Here is a 26,791-nt window from a genome sequence, read left to right as displayed (position 1 = left end):
GAAACAGCCTCCACCACCATCCATGGCAACGTATTCTAGAACCTGCATACTTGCTGCTTAAAGTGTGTTTCCTCGTGTCACCATTGCTTTTTTTGCGAATCAACTAATATTGGTTCACAGGGAATTCGGAAGAAGAGGAGATTAATCAGCCTGTCGAGCCTGATCCCCATTCAGTTGGTTAATCACCCACATCTACAATACTTTCCTGTTTATCCCTTGACGGCTTTGTCTCCGGAAATCCATCGATTTCTGTCTTGAACGTGCTCAATGATTGAGCTTCCACAATCTTCCAGGGGAGAGACTTCCAAAGATTCACCAGTCTTGGAGTGAAGAAACTCCTCCTCATCTCACTCTGAAAAGACCGTGAGATTTATTTCCCCTGTTTTTAGACTCACCAGCTAGAGAAAAACATACTCGGTGGGATTCTCCGTCCCGCTGCACCGGCCAATGGGGCAGCCTCACGCCGTCGGGGAACCCCCCGGGCGAGGGGGCACTGCTGGCACAACGGAGAGTCCCCACAACAGAGAATCCAGCCACTTTTCTACATTCACCCTATCCCACCTTGTAAAGATCCATAGAATCCCTACAGTGCAGAAGGAGGCCATTCAGCCCATCGAGTTTGCACCAACCTGTGAAAAAACTACCTCTGCCCACTCGCCTGCCCTATCCCCATGACCCCACTTAACCTTTAGAAACCACAGGGGAATTTAGCGTGGCCAATCCAACTCGCCTGCACATCTTTGGACTGTGGGATGAAATTGGAGCACCCGGAGGAAACCCATGCACACACGGGGAGAACGTGCAGACTCTGCACAGCCGCCCAAGGTTGGAATCGAATCCGGGCCCCTGGCGCTGTAAGGCAGCTGTGCTAACCACTGCGTCATTGTGCAGTGAGGTCACCTCGCATTCATTGAAACTCTAGGGAATACAGACCCGGTCTCCCCAAACCCTCCTCAAAAAACAATCCCAACATCCCAGGAATTATGCTGAACCTCTGTTGTACTCCTTCTATAGCAAGTATAACCTTCCTTAGATAATGGACAAAAACTGTACACAATGCTCCAGATTAGGCTCTGTACAACTACAGCAAGGCATCTTTATTCTTATACTTGAATTCCCCTTTCATACAGAAGTGGCTCGGTCATAGAAGGCAGAGAGTAGCAATGGAAGGATGCTTTTCTAATTGGAGGGCTGTGACCAGTGGTGTTCCGCAGGGATCAGTGCTGGGACCTTTGCTGTTCGCAGTATATGTGAATGATTTGGAGGAAAATGTAACTGGTCTGATTAGTAAGTTTGCAGACGACACAAAGGTTGGTGGAATTGCGGATAGCGATGAGGACCGTCAGAGGATACAGCAGGATTTAGATAGTTTGGAGACTTGGGCGGAGAGATGGCAGATGGAGTTTAATCCGGACAAATGTTAGGTAATGCATTTTGGAAGCTCTGATGCAGGTAGGGAATATACAGTGAATGGTAGAACCCTCAAGAGTATTGACAGTCAGAGAGATCTAGGAGTACAGGTCCACAGGTCACTGAAAGGGGCAACACAGGTGGAGAAGGTAGTCAAGAAGGCATACGGAATGCTTGCCTTCATTGGCTGGGGCATTGAGTATAAAAATTGGCAAGTCATGTTGCAGCTGTCTAGAACCTTAGTTAGGCCACACTTGGAGTATAGTGTTCAATTCTGGTCACCACACTACCAGAAGGATGTGGAGGCTTTAGAGAGGGTGCAGAAGAGATTTACCAGAATGTTGCCTGGTATGGAGGGCATTAGCTGTGAGAATAGGTTGAATAAACTCGGTTTGTTCTCACTGGAACGATGGAGGTTGAGGGGCGACCTGATAGAGGTCTACAAAATTATGAGGGGCATAGACAGAGTGGATAGTCAGAGGCTTTTTCCCAGGGTAGAGGGGTCAATTACTAGGGGGCATAGGTTTAAGGTGAGAGGGGCAAGGTTTAGAGTAGATATACGAGGCAAGTTTTTTACACAGAGGGTAGTGGGTGCCTGGAACCCGCTACAGGAGGAGGTGGTGGAAGTAGGGACGATAGCGACGTTTAAGGGGCATCTTGACAAATACATGAATAGGAGGGGAATAGAGGGATACAGATCCCGGAAGTGTGGAAGATTTTAGTTTAGTCGGGCAGCATGGTCGGAGCGGACTTGGAGGGCCGAAGGGCCTGTTCCTGTGCTGTACTTTTCTTTGTTCTTTGTCCTTTGTTCTTTGCATTGAAGGTCAACATACCATTTGACTCCCTAATTGCTTGCTGCACCTGTATGCAAACCTTTAGGACACCCCGGTCCCTTTGGACACCCACACTGTCCAATCTTTCATCATTTACAAAATTATATGCCTTTCTGTTTTTTCTACCAAAGTGGATAACATTACACTTTTTGACATTATATTCCATCTACCATGTTCCAGCCCCTTCACTTAGCCTGTTCAAGTCCTATTGAATCCCTCTTGCATCCTCCTCACAACTTACATTCCTGCTCCGCTTGGTGTCATCTGTAAATTTCAAATGTTATAATTGGTCCTATATCCAAATTATTTGTGTAGATTGTGAACATCTGTGGCCCAGCACTGATCCTACGGGACCCCACTCGTAACAGCCTGCCACCCTGAGAACGGCCATTCATTCCGACTGTGCTATTTGTCTGTTAATCAATTCTCAATCAATACAACTTTGTTTCCCCCAATCACCTGTGCTGTAAAATCAAAGCAAAATTCTGCGGATGCTGGACCTCAGAAATGAAAACAGGAAAAAACTCAGCAGGTCTAGTCGCATCTGTGGAGTTTCAATCCACATGACGCTTCTTCGGAGCTAAAGACAAGGGAAATGTGATGGAGTACATACTGTATAAGAGGGGGCGGTGTGTGCAGAACAAAGTAGAATGTAAGTGATAAGTGGGAACTAGAAGATAACAACAAAGATGTGCAGGGCACAAGGCAGAGGACGTGCCAATGGCAGGATCGTAGAAGGTGCAGGAATCCCAAAACGCACTTTACGTCAGTGGGATTTCCCGTTCCGATTATCCCTTCACCCCCGCCAATGGCTTAACGGGAATCCCAACGTTGAATGTCAGGATCCCCATTTCAATGTACTTAAAGAAATCTTAGGCCTTTATGACTGATAATCGTCCCCCATCAGAGTGTCCATTTTCGCTGGCATGAATCACGAATGTTTCCCACGATATCCACCTGGTGGCAGAACCAGCCGGAGGCGTATAGGCGGGTACATTCCCCGGGGGGGGGGGGGGGTTCATGCTCGGGCAGTAGCCTGGCACTGTTCCCGGCAGCAGCAAGGGACAGTGCCAAGGGGGGTTTCCATGTGGTGAGGGGGGTTGAATAAGCCTGCCCCACCAGAATGACATTGTGGAACCCACCCCTTAACCTTTTTTAAACTAAATCCCAAAATATATTGCAGGGGAAGGAGTCCTTGGCCGGCAGCTTCCATGCCCTTTCTCCAGCCCGCTGAAACACTCTGCAAATAAATTATAAAATTCCGCCCAATATGTCTGTCAAATACCCCAGATAGCCACATTCTCATCAAATGTGGGCAGCACGGTAGCACAGTGGTTAGCACTGTGGCTTCACAGCTCCAGGGTCCCAGGTTCGATTCCCCTCTGGGTCACTGTCTGTGCGGAGTCTGCACGTCCTCCCCGTGTCTGCGTGGGTTTGCTCCGGGTGCTCCGGTTTCCTCCCACAGTCCAAAGATGTGCAGGTTAGGTGGATTGGCCATGATAAATTGCCCTTAGTGTCCAAAAATGTTAGGAGGGGTTATTGGGTTACGGGGATAGGGTGGAAGTGAGGGCTTAAGTGGGTCAGTGCAGACTCGATGGGCTGAATGGCCTCCTTCTGCACGTATGTTCTATGTTCTAAATACTTAATTCCATTCTTCCACCACAACATGTCACTTGAGCCTATTTGTATTGCCTACTGTAAGCATGTTAACTCAACTGGATGAAGAGATTCCACCTGGCTTACTTCGGAGCCATGAGGTCATGTTGCAGCTGTACAAAACTCTGGTGTGGCCGCATTTGGAGTATTGCGTGCAATTCTGTTCACCGCATTATAGGAAGGATGTGGAAGCATTGGAAAGGGTGCAGAGGAGATTTACCAGAATGTTGCCTGGTATGGAGGGAAGATCTTATGAGGAAAGGCTAAGGGACTTGAGGCTGTTTTTGTTAGAGAGAAGAAGGTTAAGAGGTGATTTAATTGAGGCATACAAGATGATCAGAGGATTGGATAGGGTGGACAGTGAGAGCCTTCTTCCTCGGATGGTGATGTCTAGCATGAGGAGACATAGCTTTAAATTGAGGGGAGATAGATACAGGACAGATGTCAGAGGTAGGTTCTTTACTCAGAGAGTAGTAAGGGCGTGGAATGCCCTGCCTGCAACAGTAGTGGACTCGCCAACACTAAGGGCATTCAAATGGTCATTGGATAGACATATGGACAATAAGGGAATAGTGTAGATGGGCTTTAGAGTGGTTTCACAGGTCGGCGCAACATCGAGGGCCGAAGGGCCTGTACTGCGCTGTAATGTTCTATGTTCTATGTTTACTCATACCTTCTCAATTTCCTTTAGCTGCTACCTTGAGTGTTCATCAGTCATCCTCGGTGTTTCTTGAGATAATGAGTGCGATCGGTGTACACATCCAGTATGATTACAAGGGCGGTCGGGTCTATGTTATTCTCCCATCAAATATGGTGACAGAAACACGAGGGCTTTGTGGAACATACAATCGGAATCAGATGGATGATTTAATGTAAGTAAATACTTCTCTGCTTCTCGAGTTATAACGTCAACTGCAACAACCTATTTTTCTATATGGCCTTCAGCATTATAAGACATCCTAAAGATGCTTTATCCAGGATTATGAAACAAAATATGATTCCGAGCCACATGAACAGATATTAGGTAAGAAAAGTAGAAGTGACCAAAGTGGTAGTTTTAAGAAGTGTGTTCAAGGAGGGAACAGGCAGGTTAAGATGGGGAATTCAGGGATTAGGACCCAGCAGCAATAAGCAATACCTATTTGTTTTGGTCTTTGTTCCATTTGTTCTGGGCCAGGGCTTAGAAACTCCAAAGTGTATTATGAAGCTCACCTGACCTATAACGTTTATGTTGAATTTGGCGAGGGTGAGCACAACAGCCTTCACTTCAGGTGCGATTCATCAGACTTCCTCGGCGCTTTTATCAAAATAAAGTTTATTATAAGAATGTAGTTAACATATATACAGCACAGCAAGAATTTGTTATCAATTACAAACATTAAGAAAACACAGCAGCTACAGTAATCTATGTATATAACTCTTAATGAATCCCCCTTAGTAACTGTTCCAATTCAATGCAAAATCCAATAAACCAAAACCCCTTTCAAGGGCGTGGCCCAGCACACTGTAATCTCACTCGAATGGGACTGGTCCTTTCCCTGAGATCCAGCCTCCAACCTGCAGATTCAACACTCCCCCCGGAAAGCAACTCTAACTTTAAGGTTACCGAGGCAGTTTGCCACACCCATTGTGCTTTCAGTTCCCGGGAACAGCTTTAAAATGAAAACAGGGAAACACTGCTTCTCTTCTGCAGCCCAACAAACCGAAACTGAAACCCAAAAACGTAAACTCCCTCTCACCTGACAGCCACAGCCCAGCTCCACCCACAAACGACATCGCGGAAGCTGTGCTACAAGTCATGTGGTCAAACAAAACGTTTCTTAAAGGGATACTCACATGACACACTTGTAACTTAATAACATTAATGGGTAACTTTAACCTGACAAAATAGATGTTTGGGTTGGGTGGGAAGTGAAAATGTTAAAAATTTCAAACTAGAGTTTGAGTGATGACAAACCTACCCACTTCTGGTTTTAAGGGAGGCACGGCAGTGACGGGTGGCATCAACTGCTTGGATGAGATCCTTAATTGACGAGGTTCCTGTATTTAACTCAAATTGTTTAGATGTTCTTGTTCTCTGTAAACCTGGCCAGTAAATGTCTTCACTGCACAGGTTTTGGTCCAGGAGGAGGAGTGTTTCCTCCAACTCCAGAAAGCAAACCTATAAACTACCTCTATATCATCTGCAGCACAATGTGTCCATCCACTGCCTCCATGATCGCCAATCTGGCCCAATCATCGATCACTCAAATTCACTGACCTCCCATCAAACCTGACTTTACCCACTGCCTCCTGAAACTGTCCATAATCTTCTCACAATTCTCCGCCTACAATCAGTAACCCTCTGATTTACTGACTAACCTCACGATTATTGATCTCCCGTGATCACCAACACAACATCTGCTCCTGATTCACCTTCAACCACCCTGTCATCACCAACACCTCCGACCAAGTTCCACCTTCATAATTCCTTCTTCACACACCACTAAATTCTCATTTCTTTGCCACCCAGTAGGCAGCCGTGTCTGTTAATCAAGTGGCTACAATCTTACAGTAATAATAATCTTTATTAGTGTCACAAGTAGGCTTACATTAACACTGCAATGAAGTTACTGTGAAAAGCCCCTAGTCGCCACACTCCGGCGCCTGTTCGGGTACACGGAGGGAGAATTCAGAATGTCCAATCCACCTAACAGCACGTCTTTCGGGGCTTGTGGGAGGAAACCGGAGCACCCGGAGGAAACCCACGCAGACACGGGGAGGACGTGCAGACTCCGCACAGACAGTGACCCGGGGTGGGAATCGAACCCGGGACCCTGAGCTGTGAAACAACAATGCTAATATGATACCATGCCGCCCGTAGGCTGGCAGGCATGGGTAAAGCTCCATGCCATTTGTTATGGGCCAGGCTTTAGAAAACTCCAAAGTATATCATGGAGTTAACCTGACCGATAACTGTTTATTGATGTTGGTTACACTGAGCACAAGGGCCTGACTTTCAGCTGTTATTCAATCGAGGCCTTAAGCACTTTTAATCAAAATACAAGCTTTATTCTAAGAATTCAGTTCACATTTGTCTCAACACACACAGTAAGAATTATTATCAACTACAAACATAAGGACCCCACACAGCTGCAGTCATCTATGTATAACCCTTAATGAATTCCCCCTTTAACTGTTCCAATTCAATAACAAGATCCCATAAACCAAAAAACCCTTTTTACCAAAACTGCAGTTAACTATAATCATTGGGTTTCTTCCTTGGAGTACCTCTTTAAAATTGAAAATAGAGAGAGTGGCCAAAATACTTCTCTGTCTGAGTCTACAGCAGCCAAATGTGAAAAGGAAAGTAAAAACTCAGAGAGCTACAAGCCAGCTCCAAAACTCAAAGCAAAAGTAAAACTCAGAGCCACAGCCCAGCTCCACCCACACAAAGACATCACTGAAGCCATGTGAGAAGACAAAAACATTTCTTAAAGGGACACTCCCATGGCATATTTGGGTACACTCATAGCTTCTCCCCCAGGCTCCAAAGTGACACTTCTGTCAATAGGTGCAATAGGTTCAGGAAGAGGCCATTCAACCCCCCGAGCCTGTGCCAACATTGAGATACAGAACATATACTTCCAGATAACCAGATATCATTAACTGGTTAACTTTTATACAGGTCAAACCTTAAGGAACTCAGCTTTTGCTGTCATCCATTCGATTACAGAGTACTGCGCACCAGAATGGTAGAACCCATCCCTTCCCAGTGTTGTAGATACCCAACTCAACACACAACAATGTGTATCAGCTTGGGTACCCTCCGAACAACTCCACTCTCTGGCCCCCAGTCTTGAGCAACATATCATCCCCTCACATAAGAAGGGAGATTGCAACAAGAAAGCTCCTGGAGAAGGTTTGCACCGACCCAAGCCTGCTGTTACAGAAGGACCTTAGCAATCCACCTGCTGCTCACCTCTCATCATGCCATCCTGCATGGCTCGGAATAACACCACCATTAAAAACCTCATCACAGACCACAGCTCGCCCACCTGGTTTCAACCTGCCATGCCAACACTCGGCACTCCTTAATTGTTTCCACCCTAACCAAGACCATTGTGCACAAAATCGGCAGAAGTGGGACCTTGCAGTAGCTGTACAGCTGCTGTGGTGCACCCCAACCAATGACTGACATTATTGAAGACTGCCCCCTGACAAAATTCAGTGAAGAGTTAATTTAGAACAAAGAACAATGCAGCACAGGAACAGGCCCTTCGGCCCTCCAATCCTGTACTGATCATGATGCCAACCTTGGCCAAAACCCTCAGCACTTCCTTGTGCCGTATCCCTCTATCCCCATCCTGTCCATGTGTTTGTCAAGATGCCTTTTGAACGCCGTTAATGTAACTGCTTCCACAACCTCCCCTGGCAACGCGTTCCAGGCACTCACCACCCTCTGTGTACAAAACCTGCCTCGCACATCTCCTCTAAACTTTGCCCCACGGACCTTAAACCTATGTCCCCTGGTGACTGACCCCTCCACCCTGGGAAAGAGTGCCTGCCCACCCACTCTATCCATGCCCCTAATAATCTTGTAGATCTCTATCAGGTCACCCCTCAGCCTCCGTCTTTCTAATGAAAACAGTCCGAGTCTATTCAGCCTCTCCTCATAGCTAACACCCTCCAGACCAGGAAACATCCTGGTAAACCTCCTCTGCACCCTCTCCAAAGCTTCCACATCCTTCTGTTGGTGTGGCGACCAAAATTGTGCGCAACATTCCAAGTGCGGCCTGACCAAGGTTCCATACAACTGTAGCATGACTTGCCAGTTTTTATACCCGCTGCCCCGTCCAATGAAGGCGAGCATTCCATATGCTTTCTTGATTACCTTGTCTACTTGTGTTACCACCTTCAAAGGTCTGTGGACCTGTACACCTAGACCTCTCTGACTTTCGAGTTTTGCCATTTACGGTATATTTCCCCTCTATGTTAGACCTACCAAAATGCATTACCTCACATTTGTCTTGATTAAACTCCATTTGCCATTTCTCTGCCCAAGTGTCCAACTTTTCTATGTCCCACTGTATCCTTTGACAATCCTCAACTCTGTCATAATATACACCAGTGTATCATGGTGCAGACACACACACTGATGGACACACAACAAGACCAATCAACACACAACACCGCAGCCAATCACCAGTTAGAGCACACTCACTATAAAGACAGGGGGCATCAGAGTTCCTGCTCATTCGGGATGCAGCCTCCTACAAGGACAGAGCTTACAGCTTACAGCACAGATCTTCACCATGTGCTGAGTGCATAGACTGGTTCGGACAGGCATGGGTCTTTAGTTTAATCTAACATCGTGTTAACCCACAGTGAAAGTATGTTCAACAGTTTCTAACTGAATAAAATAGTGTTGCACTATTTTAAGTGTTGGTGGCCTGTATGTGTTCCACGGATCCAGAGCACCAACACATCATGAGACCAGGAGTTGAGGGATATTAGAACTTCTTAGACCTACCTGCAAGTGATCTGCCTTCCGCCAGCATACAGCCATCCTGCAAAATGGACAGCGTCCGCCCGCCGCCGCCGCTCCGCATCACCGGTAACCTGGGGGCCAACTGGAAGATATTCAAACAACGCTTCCAGCTCTACCTGGAAGCCACAGACCGGGAAGCTGCCTCAGACACCAGGAAGATCGCTCTCTTCCTATCCACGGCCGGGGACCATGCCATCCACATTTTCAATTCTCTCACCTTTGCTGATGAAGATAAATCAAAATTCAAGACGGTCCTCCTCAAAGTTTGACAGTCACTGCGACATCGAGGTGAATGAAAGTTTCGAGCACTGTGTATTCCAACAACGTTTGCAGGGTAAGGATGAACCTTTCCAGTCCTTTCTCACCCACCTCGGCATCCTTGCGCAGTCCTGTAATTACGGGCCCATCTCCGACTCCATGATACGCGACCAGATCGTTTTCGGTGTTCAGTCGGACCCCCTACGCCAGCAGCTCCTCGGGGTAAAGCAGCTCACCCTAGCGACCGCCATCGAGACCTGCGTGCTACACGAACACGCCACTAGTCAGTATTCTCACATCCAAGCGGCTGAAACGGCGCGGCAAGGTCCCCATGAGGCAGAACGGGTCCAAGCAATCGAGCAACTCCAGGGCCTCAGCCTGGAGGAGGGCGGCCATTTCGCTCGCTTTTCACGGACTCCCGCGCTTGTGCGCACCGAATGAGGGGACGGCGACGTCGACGAACGTACTGCGCAGGCGTGCACCACATATGGCCGCACCGCGCATGCGCGGTGGCGCAGCGAACGTACTGACGCTACAACGTGCGGCAACTGTGGCTCCGGGTTTAGCACACTGAGCTAAATTGCTGGCTTTTAAAGCAGACCAAGGCTGGCCAGCAGCACGGTTCAATTCCCGCACCAGCCTCCCCGAACAGGCGCCGGAATGTGGCGACTAGGGGCTTTTCACAGTAACTTCATTTGAAGCCTACTTGTGACAATAAGCGATTTTCATTTTTTTCATTTCATTTAAAGTGGCAATGTCCTGCCAAATCCCGACGATGCCTGAGATGTGGCAAACTTGGACATTATGCTGCTTTAGGCAGATCAGCTCAGTCTGCCAATTCGTATCGCTCCGGCCAGACTCGCAGGAATGTCCGGACCATTCAACCCATGGTCACCGAGTCCGATGCGGACCTACTACCCGATATTGACACCGAGGACCCGAAGGCGTCTTTTCGAATCGGTATCGTTACAAAAAACAGGGTGTCCCCGAAGTAAAGAATCCAGCCTCTATCGGTATACAGCATCGATCCAGACGATGAGTGGTGTGCCACCCTGACGGTCAACCAGAATTCGTCGCCCACCTCAGAGACTTAATTTATGAACTTTGCGGACTTCTAGACTCTCTGAATTGTTTTGTTGCTATGTTTGATCGTTTCCCTGGTTTGTATATAGTGTTGATCTCGTTACTCTTGTTGCATACTGCTTCTCTGCACCAGGCACCTTCCCATGTAAATACCTTAGTTCTCATGTACGTAGTCCTGTGAATATGTCTTCGCACTCCACACGTAGTTAGGAACATTCTCGCCACACATTATTTATTGCCACAACATACATTTTTTTATAAAAGGGGGGGATGTCATAATATACACCAGTATATCATGGTGCAGACACACACACTGATGGACACACAGCAAGGCCAATCAACACATACAACACCGCAGCCAATCACCAGTTAGAGCACACTCACTATAAAGACAGGGGGCATCAGTTTTCCCGCTCATTCGGGATGCAGCCTCCTAGAAGGACAGAGCTTACAGCTTACAGCACAGATCGTCACCATGTGCTGAGCGCATAGACTGGTTCGGACAGGCATAGGTCTTTAGTTTAATCTAACATCGTGTTAACCCACAGTGAAAGTATGTTCAACAGTTTCTAGCTTAATAAAATAGTGTTGCACTATTTTAAGTGTTGGTGGCCTGTATGTGTTCCACGGATCCAGAGCACCCAACACATCAAACTCTATCTGCCAGTCCGCTAACCTTGGTGTCATCCGCGAACGTACGAATCAGACCGGCCGATAGTCACTGGGGAAGCTATTGCCTGGCTTGCTGATGTCAGCTTGCGTGATTCAAGCACATTTTGCCGGCATGGCGACTTTAATCAATGTCAACGCTCTCGGTCCATTCAGGAGATACCTATTTTATTGGTCTGCTGCCAAATTAGGCCACCTCCATTCATAACTTTCATGAATAAAGCAGTTCAGACATGGAGTTGGAACCTGGAATTCATCCTGTTGTGGGTTCTTGAACACACTTTGAAAATCTGGTCCAATGTTTCAGATCAATGATTTCATTCAAAATGCAGTTGTTGGCCAGTGCGATTCCCCCGTGCTTGAACAGCATGGAAACCACAAAGCTTGGCCGCCTGAATAGAAGCTGTTTTGGGGTCTAATGCTGCATCTTATGCTGTAGCACACATTAAGCCAGTTCTTATGCTGACCCAGCATATCCGGAGGCAGTAGTTCCAAATTGGTTGCATTAACATACTGCTGGATGACTTCCGGTTGCGGCGATGCGGAGCTAAGCCGCGCGTTTCGACAGCTCCCGTGACTACGGACTTTCAGGGCTCTCCAGAGGAGCCCCAGCGGAGCTGTTTTGATTTAATCCCGTGTGGGAAGGTGCAGTGAGGTCCCCCCTCACAATATATGGCAGAGATCGGCGGTGGAACGACGAGGAAAGAGGCCCTGGAGCAGAGACCAAAACGAGGGGGAAAAAAACAAGATGGCGGAGGACGGAGAGCGAGCAGCGAGGGGGCCAGACCAGCAGGAGTTCCTCAAGAGATGTGTGGAGGAGCTGAAAAAGGAGGTGCTGGCGCCGATGCTGTTGGCGATCGAGGGGCTGAAGGAGACCCAGAAGACCCAGGCGGTGGAGCTTCGTGTGGTGAATGAGAAAGTGAATACCAACGAGGACGAGATCCTGGGCCTGGCGGTAAAAATGGAGGCGCACGAGGCGGTGCACAGGAGGTGGGCCGAGAGAATTGAGGTCCTGGAGAACAGGTCGAGAAGGAATAACCTCTGGATTCTGGGTCTTCCCGAAGGAGTGGAGGGAGCTGATGCCGGGGTGTATGTGAGCACGATGCTCCAGTCGCTGATGGGTGCGGAGGCCTCTCCGACCCCCCTGGAGCTGGAAGGAGCTCATTGGGTCCTGGCGAGGAGACCCAAGGCAGATGAGCCGCCAAGGGCGATAGTGGCTAGGTTCCACCGCTTCGCGGACAAAGAAAGTGTGCTGAGATGGGCCAAGAAGGTGCAGAGCAGTAGATGGGAGAATGCGGTGATCTGAGTTTACCAGGATTGGAGCGCGGAGGTGGCAAAGAGGAGAGCTGGCTTCAACCGGGCCAAGGCGGTGCTGCATAGAAAAAGAGTCAGGTTCGGCATGCTGCAGCCTGCGCGACTGTGGGTCACTTATCAGGACCGACACCATTATTTTGAAACGCCAGAAGAGGCTTGGACCTTTATTCAGATGGAAAAACTGGACTCGAACTGAGGAGATGTGGTTGTACAGGGGGTTGTAAATATGGGTAAAGAATATTGCATGGGTGGGATGATGGATGAGGATGTGGGTAGAGTCCTGGTTAAAATTCCTAAAATTTCCTTTTTGCTTTTCTGTGGACAAGATGATGATGATGGGGAATGTGGGCGTCGGTGCTGGAGGGAGGTGAGACTCGGGGATGAGGGAACTGGGATAATGGCCGCAACAGGAGCAGCGCCACAGTGGGCGGGGCTGGCTCAGGAAAGCGCGGGCTTTTTCCCGCGCCAAAAGGGGGGGGTGGTGGAGGAAGGTAAGGAGGAGGAGAGACTCCCACACGGGGGAGATCAACGGGAAGGCGGGGGAAGCCGGGGTCAGCAGAAGTCAGCTGACTCACGGAAGTAATATGGGGGGAGCAAAAGAGCTAGATGTGGATCTAGCGGGGGGGGGGGGGGAGTTTAGGGTTGCTGCTGCACTGTCCAAGGGGGAATTGAAAATGGAAGAGGTGGTCGGGGCGGGGTTCCCCCGCCTGGGGGACTGGAGTGTGCGGGAGGCGCGAGCAACGGGACTGGCCTAAGATAGGAGATGGCTAGTCGGCGGGGGGGGTGGGGGGGGTGGGGGGTGGTAGGTAACCCCCCAATCCGGCTGATCACATGGAATGTGAGAGGCCTAAATGGGCCGGTGAAGAGGGCCCGAGTGTTCGCGCACCTAAAGGGACTGAAGGCAGACGTGGCCATGCTTCAGGAGACACATCTGAAGGTGGCAGATCAGGTCAGGTTAAGGAAGGGATGGGTAGGACAGGTGTTCCATTCGGGGCTGGATGCGAAGAATAGAGGGGTGGCAATACTGGTGGGAAAGGGGGTGTCGTTTGTGGCCAAGAACATAGTAGCGGACAAGGGAGGCCTATACGTGATGGTGAGTGGTAGGTTGCAGGGGACGGAGGTGGTACTGGTGAATGTATATGCCCAAAACTGGGATGATGCTGGATTCATGAAACGGATGTTGGGGCGTATACCAGACTTGGAGGTAGGGAGCTTGATAATGGGTGGGGATTTTAACACGGTGCTGGACCCAGCATTAGATCGTTCCAGATCTAGGATGGGGAAGAGGCCGGCTGCGGCCAAGGTGCTTAGGGGGTTCATGGATCAGATGGGGGGAGTAGACCCGTGGAGATTTGCCAGGCCCCAGGCCAGAGAATTTTCTTTTTTCTCCCACGTACATAAGGCCTACTCCCGGTTAGATTTTTTTGTTTTGGGCAGGGCATTGATCCCGAAAGTGGAGGGAACGGAGTATTCGGCCATAGCCATTTCAGACCACGCCCCGCATTGGGTGGAGCTAGAGCTGGGGGAGGAGAGGGACCAACGCCCGTTGTGGAGGTTAGATGTGGGACTGCTGGCAGACGAGGAAGTGTGCGGGAGGGTGCGGGGATGTATTGAATGCTATCTGGAGGCCAACGACAACGGGGAGGTGCAGGTGGGAGTAGTCTGGGAGGCGCTGAAGGCGGTGGTCAGGGGAGAGCTAATCTCCATCAGGGCTCACAGGGTGAAGAGAGAGGGCAGAGAAAGGGAGAGGCTAGTGGGGGAGATTTTAAGGGTGGACAGGAGCTATGCAGAGGCCCCTGAAGAGGGACTACTCAGGGAGAGACGAAGTCTCCAGACGGAGTTCGACCTGTTGACCACGGGGAAAGCAGAGGCACAGTGGAGGAAGGCACAGGGGGCGATATACGAATACGGGGAGAAGGCGAGCCGGGTGCTGGCACACCAGCTCCGTAAGAGGATGGCAGCGAGGGAAATAGGTGGAGTCCAAGATGGCAGGGGAACTACGGTGCGGAGGGCAGGGAAAGTGAATGAGGCTTTTAAGGCCTTTTATGAGGAACTGTATAGGTCCCAGCCCCCAGGGGGAAAAGAGGGGATGCGGCGATTCCTGGATCAGTTGAGGTTCCCAAGGGTTGAGGTACAGGAGGTGGCTGGTTTGGGGGCACCAATTGGGGTGGAGGAGCTGGTTAAAGGACTGGGGAGCATGCAGGCAGGGAAGGCCCCGGGGCCGGATGGATTCCCGGTGGAGTTCTACAGGAAATATGTAGACCTGTTAGCCCCGTTCCTGGTAAGGACCTTCAATGAATCGAGGGAGGGGGGGGACCCTGCCCCCAACAATGTCGGAGGCGATGATCTCTTTGATCTTAAAGCGGGATAAGGACCCACTACAATGTGGGTCGTATAGACCGATCTCACTCCTTAATGTAGACGCTAAGTTGCTGGCAAAAATGTTGGCCATGAGGATTGAGGACTGTGTCCCGGGGGTGATTCATGAGGACCAGACGGGATTCGTAAAGGGTAGGCAGTTAAACACTAATGTGCGAAGGCTCCTAAATGTGATAATGATGCCATCGGTGGAGGGAGAAGCGGAGATAGTGACAGCCATGGACGCGGAGAAGGCCTTCGATCGGTTAGAGTGGGAGTATCTCTGGGAAGTGTTGAGGAGGTTTGGGTTCGGGGGAGGGTTTATTAGTTGGGTTAAGCTCCTGTATAGAGCCCCGGTGGCGAGTGTGGTCACGAACCGGCGGAGGTCGGAGTATTTCCGGCTGTATCAAGGGACGAGGCAGGAGTGCCCCCTGTCCCCTCTGCTGTTCGCATTAGCAATTGAACCTTTGGCCATGGTGTTAAGGGAGTCGGGGAAATGGAAGGGGGTGGTTCGAGGGGGAGAGGAACATCGGGTCTCGCTGTACGCAGACAACCTGTTGCTGTATGTGACGGATCCAGTGGAGGAGATGGTGGAGGTCATGCAGATCCTACGGGAGTTTGGAGACTTTTCGCGCTATAAGCTCAATGTGGGAAAGAGTGAGCTCTTTGTGGTGCATCCGGGGGATCAGGGAAGAGGGATAGACGACCTTCCGTTGAGGAGGGCGGAAAGGAGCTTTCGATACTTGGGGATTCAGGTAGCTAGGAGCTGGGGGGCACTGCACAAACTTAATTTGTCGCGGTTGGTGGAACAGGTGGAGGAGGATTTTAAAAGATGGGACATGTTGCCACTCTCGCTGGCGGGTAGGGTACAGTCGGTTAAAATGGAGGTCCTCCCGAGATTTCGTTTTGTATTCCAATGCCTCCCAATTGTGATTACTAAGGCTTTTTTTAAGAGGGTAAGCAGGAGCATTATGGGATTTGTGTGGGCGAGCAAGACCCCGCGGGTAAGGAGGGGGTTCTTGGAGCGTAGCAGAGATAGAGGAGGGTTGGCGTTGCCGAATTTGGAGGGTTACTATTGGGCAGACAACGTGGCAATGATCCGTAAGTGGGTGATGGAGGGAGAGGGGGCGGAGTGGAAGAGGTTGGAGATGGCGTCCTGCAAAGGAACGGGCCTGGGGGCGCTGGTGACGGCACCGCTGCCGCTCTCGCCGACAAGGTACACCACGAGCCCGGTGGTGGCGGCAACGCTAAGGATCTGGGGGCAGTGGAGATGACACAGGGGTGCGACGGGAGCCTCGGTGTGGTCCCCGATCAGAGACAACCATCGGTTTGTCCCAGGAAGGATGGACGGGGGATTTCAGAGCTGGCATCGGGTAGGGATTAGACGAATGGGGGACCTGTTCACTGACGGGACGTTTGCGAGCTTAGGGGCGCTGGAGGAGAAGTTTGGGCTACCCCCGGGAAACGCCTTCAGGTACATGCAAGTGAGGGCATTTGTGAGGCGGCAGGAGAGGGAATTTCCGCTACTCCCAGCACAGGGGATTCAAGACAGGGTGATTTTGGGCGTATGGGTCGGGGAGGGCAAGGTGTCGGCGATATACCAGGAGATGAAAGAAGAGGGGGAGGCTTTGGTAGAGGAGCTGAAGGGTAAATGGGAAGAGGAGCTGGGGGAGGAGGTTGAGGAGGGTCTATGGGCTGATGCCCTTGTGGTAGTATGTATTGGGGGTCATGTGGGACTGGAAGCCCTAATGTCATTGGCTGACAGATCCCGGGTCCTGGTTGGCCGTTGACCTCATACTCCGCCCTGAAGGCGAAGTATAAGAAGCCGGTGCCTTCCCCCGCAGGCCAGTTTACTATCGGGCTGCTGGGGAACAGACACGCTTAATAAAGCCTCATCGACTTCACTCTGTTTGTCTCACGGAGTCTTTGTGCGCCACAGCCCTAAGTAGGGTTAATTCCTCTTCCTCGTGTGCCAAGCTTAGCCTGATACAATTTAAGGTGGTTCATAGAGCGCATATGACGGGGGCGGGGCTGAGCAGGTTTTTTGGGGTGGAGGACAGATGGGGGAGGTGCTCAGGAAGTCTGGTGAACCATGTCCATATGTTTTGGTCATGCCCGGCACTGGAGGGGTTCTGGAGGGGAGTGGCGGGAACAGTATCGAAGGTGGTGAAAGTCCGTGTCAAGCCAAGCTGGGGGCTAGTACTATTTGGAGTAGTGGACGAGCCGTGAGTGCAAGAGGCGAAAGAGGCCGGCTGAGGGGGGGGGGGGGGAGTTTTTTTTTCTGTGGGGCATTTGAGCAAGAAAACACATGGTAGGATCCGGAAACTGACATGTACGGGAAGAATCCACTGTACGAAGTTTTGTATCTTATTGACTTGCCATGTTCATGTCTTGCCACGCGAGGTCTATTTTCTTTTTTTTGTTACGGGGGGGGGGTTGTTTGTAAGGTAGAAAATATTGTTATTGAAAAATTCTTAATAAAAACATACTGCTGGACAACATATTTTGCAATTGGCAAAGTATGAAGAAGTTTGCAGGAAAACGTTTCCTGGATTAATAGGTGAAGCTGGAGGAAAAGTGAGAGATCTGATAGAAGTGCTGAAAACGATGAGGGGCCTGAGCAGGGTAGGTACGGAGAGACTGTTGTCATTGGTGGAAGGGTTGACAATCAGCACGCAATGATTTAAGATGAATGACACAAGAACTGAAGGTAACATGAAGAAAAGTACACTCTCAGCAAGTGGCTAGGATCTGGAATGAACTGTTGAAAGGGAGATGGGGCACATTCAGTTGTGGCTTTCAGAAGAGAATTACAAGATGAACAGGAAAGGGTTCGAGGATGGCACTAAGTGAGTTGCTCTTATTGAGAAATAGCATGAATATGAAGGGTTGAATGTGGTCTCCTTTGTTGCAATGACTGCATACAAGCTATGCCACAGAATAACAATAGTAATAACTGCTTATTATCACAAGTAGGCTTCAATGAAGTTACTGTGAAAAGCCCCTAGTTGCCACATTCCGGCGCCTGTTCGGGGAAGCCGGTATGGGAATTGAACCCGCGCTGCTGGCCTTGTTCTGCATTACAAGCCAGCTGTTTAGCCCACTGTGCTAAACCAGCCCCTTACCAGCAAGGTCCTGAGTTGAAGAGTTCTTTCCTATCCTGATCTATAATTACTTTTAATAGTTATCTTTATTGGGGCATTTTCTGCTGAACCATTATTAAAACTAGCTAGGCCGTGAGACACATCTGGTTCACTACCATCCTTTCGGGAAGGAAATCGGCCATCATCACCTACTCTGCCCTACATGTGACTCCAGACCCACAGTTGTTGACTTTTAAATGCCCTCTGAGCAGTTAACTCTGCCCTTGCAGAGAACGCGTCTATAGACGGGCAATAAAAGTTGGCCTTGCCAGTGATTCCGACATTGCATTAAATAATAATGCATACACTGGACCTCTGAGTAAATGATGGTGTTTGTAAGGTCGGGATTAATAGGGCAGAAACTCACTTTGTTTTATTCGCTCCTTATGGGCATCACAGGCTGAGCCAGCATTTATTGCCCATCGCTAATTGCCCTTGAGGGGGCAGTTAAGACTCAACCGCATTGCTGTGGGTCTGGAGTCACATGTAAGCCAGACCGGGTAAGGTCTTGACCCGTTTCGAAGCTGTTGTTGCCTTAATTTTGCTGATTTGGCCAAGGTAACAAGCAACAGTCATTTGGAAGTAGCCAACTGGAATATTACTGAAGAGTGACAATTTCTTTGAAGGTTTTCAGCTTGCTATCAAGACATTTCACAAGAATGCAAAGGCAGAAGAGACATCAAATATACTGAATGAAAAGAGAGTGCTGATTGGTTGACAAGGGGACTCTGGTAGAGGCATTCCATGGAGAATGAACCAGTTAATCGTAATGGTTGGCTCGCGACTGTATGTTTCCCGTTGCAAGCGATGGACCAGGCATGTTGTTTGATACAATTTGCCAGTCTTTCAGACGTATGGACTACATACCTGACATCACACCGACACGCAAATTCATGCACAACGATGCTCACCAATGTGATAAGCAGAACATCTTTTTGATTTGACAGCAGCATCCTGTTAATGGCAAATTCGACTTGTCTTCCAACTGCATAGTGGCAACATATAACTTATTGCTCAAATTTTAAGGTACCTTGTCCATCCAGGGTAACCTGGGATAAACTGGACACTTTTCAGAGTCCAACGTGATCTGTTCATAATCTGATCAAAAGAGCGGTGAGAGAGGTGAGACGTCATTGAAGAACGGATAGAGAGGCGAGACGTCATTAAAGAGCAGAGATAGAGGCGAGATTGGATTGGATTGGATTTGTTTATTGTCACGGGTACCGAGGTACAGTGAAAAGTATTTTTCTGCGAGCAGCTCAACAGATCATTAAGTGCATGAAAAGGAGGCAGGACTCCATTAAAGAGCAGAGAGGGAAACGGGACTTCAGTAAAGAGCACGGAGAGAGAGGCAGTGAATGTTCAATGTCTAACGTCCACCACTGGGGGGTGATAGAAATATAGCACTGTTGTCTCATCCTCCATGATTGAACCGTTACCCCTTCATCTCCGCACTCTAGCTGTAGCTGGAAGATACACAGTAAATCTCGGGCCAACAAGTTACAGTCCAATCCAGTAGTCACTACAAACTGATGATCTGCAGACTTATTCTCGTAAGTGACTGTCACAGGTTCAGAGATAGGATACTCACACACCTGTCCTTGGGACCCTGACAATTGCTGCGTGTGGTCGGATAGTGGTAGTCGAAGTTCTGATTGTACAGAAGACATGGCTGCTCCAGTGTCAATTACAAATGGGTGATGTTGATCTCCTAGCTGCAGAGAAATAATAGGTTCCCTGTCCGATTGGAGAGTCCTTATGACTAAATTAGCTAGTCAATCCTGTGTAGGGAAAGGGTTTGCCTGGAAGAAGTCAGTGTATCTCTTCTGTCCTCCCCTTGGTGGGTACCCCCTCCTTTGGGTCGGGTAGTCTCTTTCTGCTGCCTGTCTTTTAAAGGGGCATTCCTATTGCCAGTGATCTGCATGGCCGCAATTAAAACATGCATTGCTCCCTCTATATCTGCCCCGTCCTTTTCTCCCTGGAGACCAATGGCCCCTCAGAGGGGGCGGCGGTTGTAAAGCTGTTGGTACATATGGTGGGCCATAAAAAGGAGCTGAGGGTCCCTTTGGGTGGGTTTGATATCCTCCCCCTTGCTGATCCACCCACCCAAAGTCACAATATTGGGGTTCCAGCTGGTAAGCCACCGTATCTGCTGCTGGTTGGGGGTCTCAGATCATCCTTTTTCATTACCTACTCATCTTAATCTTTGTAACTGAGCCTCCTTCCTGGCCTACACCCTCCTTCCAATAAAATCTGACTGCCCTTGCCATCTGGGAAGGGTCGTTCTCTGTCCAATTCATGTTATTACATTTCACGGCAGTAGCCACGGAAGGTGGTAGGCAATGCATTAACATAGCACAGTATTGAGGGGAATTCTGACCATTTTAATATGGCAAGTCGCCTGACTACCCACGGTAGATTTCATTAAAACGTTCCAGAAATTCCTCTTGCTCTTCAATCTTTTTAGGTTTGAGGTCCAAGATAGCAGAAATATTTATGGGCTTTTGAAATGTGCTATTCAACGTATTCAGGATTTGTGTCCGTCTATCATCGTCCAACGCATGGGCTTGCTGAAGTGCGGCGTGGCTAGCATAATTCAAGTGATTAGGATGATTGCGGTACTCTGCTGGGATTAAAACCTGCTGGACTAGGGCCCAGAGGTCCCTAGAATCAGCTTGATAAATTGAGATGGTAGTTCTCAGGTGATCCACGAAAGCAGCAGGAGATTTTTTTCTGTCTGGGATTGTAGCCATAATAGCCATCATCTCACTGGGTCTCCATGGGAAATAAACGTCTATCGTGGGCTGGGCTGCCGCCGTCACAGCGTCAGGGTTTGGTATTTTCCTAATCGGCAACTGTCTCAGAGTCTCAGTGGGGGGCACTCTAGCTGGTTCCTCTGGCTCTTCCAAGACTTTGCCGTCCCTCCCTGTCACTAGAGGGAGCTCCTTCTCCTCAGAACCATCCCTTTCTTCTCCCTTTGTTCTCGGAGTTTTCTGTTCCCCCTTATCGGTCTGAAGGGATTTAGGTGGTATGCTTGATTGTTTCTGGATAGGATCAGACCCTTCTCTCGCTGTCTGAGATCGGGTCCTAGAGCAAATTGGGCTTGTGGAACAGAGCCCCCCTTCCCTCTCAGACAGTGAAGATGGTACCGAAGGGGCTGGAGGGGCTGGCATGATTTGAATCTGGGAGCAGTGACTGAATATAAATTATGATACTCTGGTGGTTCTGGAATTAGTGCAGACAATGCTACAGGTGCAGTCGGAATCCTAGCCGACGTGGTCAAATTATCCAATTCGTCATCTTCTGTCTCTGTCAATCCATTGAACTATGTAGCCCATTGTTTTGTTTATGTTTTTTTCACTAATTGGAATCCCCATTTTAAGGGCATTTTCTTGCCAACTTAATAACATGATCTTATCCCTCTCATGTTGATAATATTGTCTCCATAATCTAATTAACTCTTTCGCTTTCATACTTTGGCTCTTTCTTTTTTATTATTATTATATATATTTTTTTTAACTTATTTATAACCAATATATTCTTGGCAAAATTATTGAAAAGGTTCTAACAGTGTTCTTTTAAAACTTAAAATGTTTGAAAATTCAAATTGAATTACTGCAACCTGCAAGCTTAGCTCTGATCTCAACTCAGAACTAAATTTACGATTTGCTTAACACAAACTTGTATAACTTTTACAACTGAATTAATTCTTTATCTTAACAATTTTTCTTTTAACAAGTTTTTCTTACATTCACAAAAATGTTGGCTGCTATCATTGAGGAAGCAGTTAGCTGCGGCGATGTATACCGGAGCAAAGTCAACTGTCATTTCCAGATTTACGCTTTTTAAAATGGTGTCAGTGAGATTCTTTAAGTTTCTATTAATTCACAAATAAAATGAGATAAACATTATTTCGAGTAAGTAAAACTTAAGATTCTGGCAATTTCAATCAATTGCTTTCGAAAATAATAACTTTTATCAAAGAGGTGGAGAAACCCACTGGTTTCCTTTAATTAATTCAAAACATAACTTTGCTGGAGTTCACTGACTCGAAGGAAAGGTATCCAATTACACCACAAGCTGCCTGTTATCTCAAGCTGCTGTTAACCCTTTGAGAGACTTCTGCTTTAACTAACATGCAGCAACCAGTTTGTTTTAAAATTTATCGTTTCTCGCTACTTCAGTCCAAGGATACAATTTTAGCTTAATCAACTATAGTTTTAAAAACATTCGTGGAACTGAACCATCTTTCCAATGTCTCATCAGTTCATCAAAAACACTCGTAGAACTGAACCATCTTCCGATGTCCCATCAGTTCATCAACAACACACGTAGAACTGAACCATCTTCCGTTGTCCCATCAGTTCATCAACAACACAATTAACCCACAACTGAACTATCAATTATGATATCCCATCAGTTTAATTTTCTAATCCCCAGACTGACCTTTGATTTCGTCGAGACGATCTTTCCGTACCAACCGCGAGTGACCAGACTAATCAGACGATAAGAAGAGGGGAAAAATCAATGCGCGGTAATTTTCCAGCTATACATTGTGGGCCCTTTTCCCCACTGTCCCTTTGTCCATAATCAGTCTAATTCTGATTTCGCGGTTGGTCAGAACCGTCTTGAGAAATCCCGGGTTTCGGCACCAAATGACAAAACATAAATTTCTTTATCCGTCAGTCTGGCCTCAATAAAAGTCGAGATGGATTTGCAGGTATAGCATTAGTTATTTTATTTGACTTGCAAGTCTGACTCATTTCACAGTGGTGCAGAACACATCCTGCTTTTTGCACCTCCGGAATCGAGTGAGTCTGTAGAACAAAGAAATCTCTACTGATACATTCAAATGGCATCAAGTTTCACATACACGATTCCCATAGGTCATCCTATACCCCTCCTGACCTGGCCATACATCCTAATTGGCTCACTTCCAATCCCTTCCTCTGGCACCCTATTACCCAGCATCCTTTTCTCCTCCATAGCTGGACACCCCTCCCCCTTATTTTGCCATGCGTTCTGAAATCCTTTGTCTGTGAACTAACAGAATCAGACCGGCCTATGTTTACATTACAGTAACTAATATCTCTAAAGTAACTATTTTATATCACATTCGTCACTAACACTGATAAATTATCCAAGAGCAACTGCAAGTATGACTATCCACTAACACGACTATCTCCCAACTCCTCAAGGTACAGAGTCACGTGGTAGATTTACACTGCCACCTGGTCGGAGGTCATTTACATCATTGTACACACGATTGCTTATGGATATCATCGCATCCCCTTTCCTTTTGAAATGTAATTATTCACATTCATGATTTTGTTACTACACAAAATGATATGCATAATTCTTTCGAACATTAAACTATTTACAATCCACTACAGTTTGCATCTTTGTCTTGTTCATCTTCTGAGCAGTGGTTGACTGCATGGTAGGTTGCTGCATAAGGTTAAATCTCACAGGATCCAGGGTGAGGTAGCGAATTGGATACAAAATTGGTTTGATGACAGAAGACAAAGGGTGGTTGTAGAGGGTTGTTTTTCAAACTGGAGGCCTGTGACCAGCGGTGTGCCTCAGGGATCACTGCTGGGTCCACTGTTATTTGTTATTTATATCAATGATTTGGATGAGAAATCAGGAGGCATGGTTAGTAAGTTTGCAGATGACACCAAGAATAATGGTATAGTGGGCAGTGCAGAAGATTATCTAGGATTGCAATGGGATCTTGATAAATTGGGCCAGTTGGCTAATGAATGGCAGATGGAGTTTAATTTAATGTATATGAGGTGATGCATTTTGGTGGATCGAATCGGGGAAGGACCTGCTCAGTTAATGGTAAGGAGTTGGGGGAGTCACAGAACAAAGAGATCTAGGGGTACAGGTTCATAGCTCCTTGAAGGTGGAGTCGCAAGTGGACAGGGCGGTGAAGAAGGCATTCGGCATGCTAGGTTTTATTGGTCAGAATATTGAATACAGGAATTGGGACGTCTTGTTGAAGTTGTACAAGACATTGGGAAGACCACACATGGAATCCTGTGTTCAGTTCTGGTCACCCTATTATAGGAAGGATATTGTTAAACTAGAAAGAGCGCAGAAGAGATTGACGAGGATGCTCCCAGGACTTGATGGTCTGAGCTATAAGGAGAGGCTGGATAGGCTGGGATTTTTTTCCTGGGGTGTTGGAGGCTTGGGGATGATCTTATAGAGATCTATAAAATAATGAGGGGCATAGATAAGGTAGGGGAGTCTATAACTAGAGGGCATAGGTTTAAGGCGAGAGGGTTGAGAAACAAAAGTGACCAGAGGGGCAATTATTTTCACACACAGGGTGGTGAGTGTCTGGAACGAGCTGCCAGAGGCCAAATGTGGCCAAAGCACGGAAGCACAGTGGTTAGCACAGTTGCTTCACAGCTCCAGGGTCCCGGGTTCGATTCCCGGTTTGGGTCACTGTCTGTGCGGAGTCTGCACGTTCTCCCCGTGTCTGCGTGGGTTTCCTCCGGGTGCTCCGGTTTCCTCCCACAAGTCCCAAAAGATGTGCTGTTAGGTAATTTGGACATTCTGACTTCTCCCTCGGTGTACCCGAACAGGCGCCGGAATGTGGCGACTAGGGGCTTTTCACAGTAACTTCATTGCAGAGTTAATGTAAGCCTACTTGTGACAATGAAGATTATTATTATTAAATTGGGACTGGCCTCGTGGTAAAAACTGGGCGACATGGACAAGTTGGGTCGACAGGCCAGTTTCCATGCTGTAAACCTCTATGACTGTATGACCGGTTAACTTGACCTCTGTGGTGGGGAAGTTGCTGGAATCAATCATTAAGGAGGAGATGACTGAACATTTGGAAAGACAAAGCCCAATCCACCATTGTCTGCATGATCTCATGAAGGGCAAGTCATGCTTGACAAACTTGCTTGAGGTCTTTGAGGACATAACCAGCAAGGTGGATAAAGGGGAACTTTAAAAGGGTATATCTAGACATCCAGTAGGCGTTTGACTAGGTGCCATAGAGTCATAGCATTTACAGTGCAGAAGGAGGCTATTCGGCCCATCAAGTCTGCACTGGCTCTCGGAAAGAGCACCCCACTTAAGCCCACACTTCCACCTTATCCCCGTAACCTAGCAACCCCACCTAACCTTAGGGTAATTTATCACGGCCAATCCACCTAACCTGCACATCTTTGGGCTGTGGGAGGAAACCGGAGCACCCGGAGGAAACCCACGCAGACACGGGAAGAACGTGCAGACTCCGCACAGACAGTGACCCAAGCCGGGAATCGAACCTGGGACCCTGGAGCTGTGAAGCAGCTGAGCTAACCACTGTGCTACCGTGCCACACAAAAGACTGATCCTGAAGGTGAGATTGCAGGGCATTGGGGGTACAGTACTAGAATGGATTGAGGATTGGCTGACTGACAGAAAGCAGGGGGTTGGGATAAATAGGTCATTCTCTGGCTGATGAACTGTAACTAGCGGGGTGTGCACGGGTCAGTCCTCGGACCTCAACTGTTCACAATCTATATAAATGATCTGCAAGCAGGGTCAGGGGTCAGAGTGTAACAGCTAAATTTTCAGATGATACTAAAATCGGTGGGAAAGCAGGCGATGAAGAGAAGATAAAGATTTTACAGACGCATATGGATAGGCTAGGAGATTGGGCCAAAATTTGGCAGATGGCGTTTAATGTGGATAAGTGTGAGGTTATCCATTTTGGCCGAAAAAACAGAAAGATAAATTATTCTCCAAATGGAAAGCAGATTCACAATGTGTCTGGGCAGCGGGATCTGGGTGAATTTGTGCATGAATCACAGAAAGTCAGCTTGCAGGTACAGCCTGTAATTAAAAAGCAAATGGAATGTTAGCGTTTATTGCGAAAGGACTGGAGTATAAAAGTAGAGAAGTGTTGTTGCAATTGTACAGGGTGTTGGTGAGACCACATCTGGAGTATTGTGTCCAGTTTGGGTCTCCTTATTTGAGGAAGGATGTGGGACATTGGAGGCAGTTCAGAGGAGGGTCACCAGATTGATTCCGGGGGTGAAAGGGTTGACGTGTGAGGAGAGATTGAACAGTTTGGGGTTTATACTCGCTGGAGTTTAGAAGGATGAGAGGGGATCTGATCGAGGTGTATAAAATACTAAAAGGGATTGATAAAGTAAACGTAGGCCAAATGTTCCCCCTTGTCGGGCAATCTAAAATGAGGTATCACAGATCTGGGAAGAGAGGCGGTATTTAGAACTGAGATGAGGAGGAACCACTTCTCGCAGAGGGTGGTGAATCTGTGGAACTCGCTGCCGCAGAGTGCGGTGGAATCGGAGTCATTTCAAGAAGGAGATAAATATATTTCTACTAAAAAGGGTTAAAGGGATTTGGGGAACAGGTAGGGAGGTGAATTTGAGACCAGGAAGGGATCAGCCATGGTCGGATTGAATGGCGGAGCAGACACAAATTTCCTACTTCTCCTAATTCCTATGTTGCTATGTTGATCAGGATAGCCATTATCCTGCAGGATGCTTCTGATGTGCCCCATT

At 48.1% G+C, this 26,791-nt stretch overlaps 1 protein-coding gene across 1 annotated transcript in view; it reads left to right on the top strand.

Moving 5' to 3' along the window:
• LOC140429947 (uncharacterized) overlaps window positions 1-26,791 on the top strand; it is a 470,344-nt gene that overhangs the window by 185,829 nt on the left and 257,724 nt on the right. The window contains exon 16 of the mRNA XM_072517537.1: window positions 4,591-4,771. Within this exon, the coding sequence (XP_072373638.1) occupies window positions 4,591-4,771 (181 nt within the window). The remainder of the gene's footprint in view (window positions 1-4,590; window positions 4,772-26,791) is intronic.

This window comes from Scyliorhinus torazame, chromosome 9 (assembly GCF_047496885.1).
Source record: "Scyliorhinus torazame isolate Kashiwa2021f chromosome 9, sScyTor2.1, whole genome shotgun sequence".
Classification (NCBI taxonomy): Eukaryota; Metazoa; Chordata; class Chondrichthyes; order Carcharhiniformes; family Scyliorhinidae; genus Scyliorhinus; species Scyliorhinus torazame.
This window is presented reverse-complemented; position numbering and strand designations above follow the sequence as displayed.